Below are 4,880 nucleotides of genomic sequence, written 5' to 3'. Positions count from 1 at the left end.
CCCCTCCATCAGGGTGAAGAGAACCTGCCGTTCTTTGGTCCGTCCCAGGTCACTGGTGTTTTTGTCGCCTTCTTCATAATTTAATGACGTTGTTTATATCTCTGTGTTTCCTCAACAAATCCTGGGGGAAGTGATGAAAAGCGCCCTCTTGTCTCACGCTCCGAGCTGATGTAATTGGGTCGCACTCGTGCTTTGTTTGGTTTGGTAAAGATCGTGACAGCAGCACTGGGACATTATCTAGATTTAGGGAAAAAAAAAACAAAAAAAAACCCAATCGTAGACGCCCCGACATTTGTGGCGTATCATCTGGTGGTGATGGGTTTTTTAAAAAAACTGCTGTTGTTACTTTAATGAAGAATATCTCTACTGTGACAAAAGGTTTTTTTTAATCTTTTATATATATATAATTTTTTTTTTCCAAGTGTAATTTGGCTGGAGTTGTTCCTGGCTCTCGGGGTGTTTCCTGTTCAGACTCAGACCTGCCTTTGTGCAGCGACTCCTCAGACACAGGATGCTGTGGTTCCACCGTTTGGCCACAGGCTCACGTTAAACCTGATGTTTTATTTTCACCAGTCGTTTGGCAGAAGTGTAGAAACAACACCGCTCACCGCCGAGGGCCGAAGGAACTCTGCGTTTGGAACAGCGTGTACGCGTTGATGAAGTTCTGAAGCACAAAGGTGTTGAGGAGCGCTACTGGCGCTCTACCACCATCTAGTGGTGGAGTGACCGTCTGCAGTCAGTTTATTGTTTGAATCAGTTAAATGAGATTCAGGCTTGAAATTGATTCCTGATATTGGCTCTAGGTCCATCATGTGACCAGAAAAAGATTCAGTAAAAAAAAGAAGAATAAATTCAGTATTTGTGTGTAGAATTTAGAAATTAACAATTCTTAGAAAAGAGTCAGCAGTGACTTGGTGGTGAAGGAGGCGGAGGGTTTTAGGTTCGAGTCCACAGGCTGCTAAGTTACCACCGAGCATGGCACCATGTGGGGACGAATGTGTACTTCAACCGGCAACTCCTTCACATTTATCATCAACAGAGAGAGAGAAAATCTTCCTACATTCACCATCGAGACGTTTCCATAAAGAAGGGGGAAAAAAAAGAAGGTTAATTTGGACGAATTTTTCCAATTATAAGCCCGGTCTAATAGGACGTGGGCGTAAGGTCAAGAGGTCAACCTGTGGGCTGCGCTCATCGGCTGAATCGATCATGTGTGTCAGTTTATTATATTGATTGGTTGTTGGAGTATAGATTGTAGCACGGCTACAATCAAAACGATATATCCTGGGGTCGCTCTGGTTATTCCACAGAGGGTGGGGGGCAGGGGGGGGGCAGGACTACTGCTCCCTGTCTGACCCAGAAAAAGGACAAAGCAGTAGAACAGGAGTGGATGATTGAACCAATGAAAGAGTTAATGAGGCCGTGTTTGAACCTTCCTCGTTCCAGATCCCAGTTCATCCCACCACGGGTCTCCTCGCCGTGTTCGTGGCTCTCAACTACTGCGACGTCGTCCACCTGGCAGGGTTTGGCTATCCTAAAACAGCCAACCAGCGGCAGCCCATCCACTACTACAGAAATGACACCATGTCGTCCATGAAGGTTTGTGTCGGACGTCGCGTGTGGCGTTTATTACGTGATTGCTTTGACGCTAACGTGGTGCGGTGTTTGTGGTCGTTGCAGAACTCCTACCACGACGTCAACCATGAAGCCAGAGCCTTGAGGAGACTGGAAGATTCTGGAGCGATCTTCTACCTGCACGCGCATTCATGACGTGGACACCGTTAAAAACACGGACTGAAACTTCAGTGAATGACATCTGGATCGTCAGGTGTCATGTGACTCGAGACACTTGAAGCTGCTGCAGTGCCATCCAGTGGGAGGTTGTGGGAGTTGAAGTTTGTTCGTGAACATTGCCGATCCTGCGGCGAACAGATGAATGAAGGTACGAAGATTAGAATTCTGGTTCGACCAGAAACATCTCAAGTTTCACTGGTCTGAATCAGAACCAGCGGTGAGTCACTGTTGGTCACTTTAGAACCCTGTGAATGTTTGGACCAATCACTGTAGGGTGTAGATTTTTATTTCATTTTATTTTGTTCTCAGCTCCAGGTCTGAGATTTAAAAATCGTTTTTGTCAGAATCCATGAAGATCATTTGTCAAATCGCTCAGTGTAATGATAGGTTTCATAGGTGGAATAAAAAAAATAACTTCCTTAAATCTGATTCACAGTTGATGATGACGAAGATGTTGAACCCATGTTCATAAGATGTTACTGATGTTTTCAGACTGAAATACAAATTTGTATTTTGACAGATATTAGGTTTCGCTAAATGTTCTTAATTTATTACTTTGTTCCAGAATTAAACTGGTGGGATTTTTTGTCTTAATTCTGAAGGGTTTTAAAAAAAAGTTTTATTAAAAATAAAATGCAACAGAATTGTATCTGATTCTTCTTCTTTGTTCTTTGTTTGTTCAGTGCTAATCTGACCTGTGGGAATCACAGCACACAGTCAAGAAGTCCTCAGACGAATGTTGTAATTTAGAAAAGTGTCGGAATTTTAATGAGTAAAACACGTTGGGACGAGTCAGGTTTAATCATCAGATTTGTAATGATTTATTTAATCATATTTTTCTATTGGGCATCAAAGAAAAAATTTATCCACTGCTGAATATTTTTTCCTGTTCTTCAAAACTATTTTTTAATCTAGTGCTTCAGTGTAAATAGACCATTTTTTAAAGAATAATTTTCTAGAATAATAATTCTGTTTTTTGTTTTTTTTTTTACGTCTTTATATTGACCCTGACTGAACCAGCGGTCAGCTCTCACATTTCGCCACTAGATGGCGTTTCGGTTCGCCGTTTCAGCTCCTCGTGTAGCGCAGGCATTAAACTGCATGGTGCAGTCATGCAGCAGCCCGTCTCCCAGAGCCCGCGGTGATAATAGCTAATCCTGCAGTAGCGCGCGTGCACGTGGAAATGCACACGCAGCAGGAACATCTGGAAAAGCGGGAAACTCTCACAGGAAGAGATGGCCGGGCTGACAGATGGATGTCATGGCGTCCTGTTTCTGCACACACACACACCCTCACACATACACACACACACAGCTCTGGTTGTGTTAACTAGGTTCTCTTCTGCCCCATGGTACTTTTACACCAGCTCCACTCCCATGATGCAACACCGTCTGAGGCAACAGAGCAGAGTTACTACTGCTCACTACTGTACACGATGCAGTACACAATGTACCACTTTACGCAGTGCTGCCACCTACTAAATACAGCCATGCAGTACTTTATACTGTTGTACTTCATCTCTACTGTTCTGGTTTCAGAGTAGTCGAGGGAAAAACCTCAAGTGTGTACTTCAGGAGAGTAACGATGCGGACCTTCTGTTCAAGGTCAGACTAGAAATAATGTACTGTACTCCACAGTACCTCAAACGTCCTGTGGTCCGTGGGTGTGTGCTACTCTGCTCGATGGTGTTTGCACAGCTGTACGTTCACTTTGCGATGTGTGATGCAGATACGGTAGACGAGCCTGTAACGAACCTTACGGACAGATCTGTAGATATTAGCATATAATGTAGCAGAGTGTTAGCAAAAACACAGCAAGAATGAAGTTTAACTCCTGAATACGGTAAAGAAAAAGACTGTGATCCAACAGGGTCTTGTCAACGACCTAACGCTAACAAAAACATTAGGTTTAACTTTAGCGTCCATCTGCTGAATCAGCTCAATTATTATATTATTTTATGATTTAGTTTGGACAATTTTTAAAAAATGTATTTACTGAATATAATTTGTCTTAATTCTTCTATGTCACAGTGACAGGCAGAACAATTAACTACTCTTCCACTTGGTGGCAGCAGATGGTAAAAATGAAAAAAAAAAGAATCTCAGAACTGTCTTAGCGCTTTCTTCTATTCCTTTGAATGTACCAAGAGTCTCAGAGCCGTTGGAGTGCTTTCTTCTATTCCTTTGAATGTACCAGTGCTGTGTTCAACTAAACAGGCTCAGATTTTACTGTTAGTAAATCAAAAGTAGATGATTATTATTATTCTTTTACACATACTTTTTGGTACATTTCTGTTTGGTAGTGCAGCACGGGATTTTGCGCCATTAGGAAATACTGCCCATGAGCAACAGAATCACCAGTTTGCTGGTTCCATACCTGGTCCTCCGTGGGTTCTCTCCAGGTACTTTTGATTTCTTCCCACAGTACAAATACATATGCAGTATTATAGTTGATTGTAGTACACTCTATATCCTCCAGGGTGTAACCCCCCTGACCCCTCCATCAGGGTGAAGAGAACCTGCCGTTCTTTGGTCCGTCCCAGCTCACGGCACTGGTGTTTTTGTCGCCTTCTTCATAATTGAATGACGTTGTTTATATCTCTGTGTTTCCTCAACAAATCCCGGGGGAAGTGATGAAAAGCGCCCTCTTGTGTCACGCTCCGTGGCGCGTGGACACTTCCCTCACACAACATAAAGTTATAGGTCGCACTGTTTATATGGCAACTGAAGAATCAGGTCAGGCGCCGATTCCGGAGAACCAGTATCTCTTTCAAAATCCAGCGTGTGTGTGAGTGCGTGCGTGGGTCTGTCTTTGATTCTAAACAAACACCATGTTCTGCTCAGGGCTCTCAAGCAAAGCTTTACACGGAACCGTGAGCGCGCACGCACGCACACACGCACGCACATGAAGTACTGTGAAGGATGTTCCTGCAGGAACCTCTAACCCCGGTACTGATTGCTCTGTGCTTCTTTAGGCCTTTGTTTTTTTTTTTCTTTTTTTACACATGTTATCATGATACTGCTGTGATGTTACTGTTCCAAACAGGTTCATTTTAAATGCATAGCTTTGAACCCTGCGGCAGCGCA

At 43.3% G+C, this 4,880-nt stretch overlaps 1 protein-coding gene and 1 long non-coding RNA gene across 3 annotated transcripts in view; one reads left to right on the top strand and one right to left on the bottom strand.

The window, feature by feature from the left end:
* The window catches only part of st3gal4 (ST3 beta-galactoside alpha-2,3-sialyltransferase 4), a 10,184-nt gene extending 7,741 nt beyond the window's left edge, over positions 1-2,443 (top strand). For both annotated transcript variants that reach the window (XR_001760000.2, XM_017032176.2), the window contains exons 6-7: positions 1,447-1,599; positions 1,681-2,443. Coding sequence is in view for 1 of the 2 variants with exons in the window: in XM_017032176.2 (XP_016887665.1) it covers positions 1,447-1,599; positions 1,681-1,770 (243 nt within the window). In the remaining variant the exon portion in view is untranslated. The remainder of the gene's footprint in view (positions 1-1,446; positions 1,600-1,680) is intronic.
* LOC112486912 (uncharacterized) overlaps positions 1-4,874 on the bottom strand; it is a 5,441-nt gene extending 567 nt beyond the window's left edge. Inside the window, exon 1 of the long non-coding RNA XR_003049490.1 lies at positions 4,171-4,874. This is a non-coding gene — a long non-coding RNA (uncharacterized LOC112486912). The remainder of the gene's footprint in view (positions 1-4,170) is intronic.
* Between the last annotated feature and the right edge of the window lie 6 nt (positions 4,875-4,880).

The sequence above is a fragment of the Cynoglossus semilaevis genome, chromosome 4 (assembly GCF_000523025.1).
Source record: "Cynoglossus semilaevis isolate Cse_v1.0 chromosome 4, Cse_v1.0, whole genome shotgun sequence".
Classification (NCBI taxonomy): domain Eukaryota; kingdom Metazoa; phylum Chordata; class Actinopteri; order Pleuronectiformes; family Cynoglossidae; genus Cynoglossus; species Cynoglossus semilaevis.
Note: the sequence above shows the minus strand (reverse complement) of the source record. Positions and strands in the feature narration are given on the sequence as shown.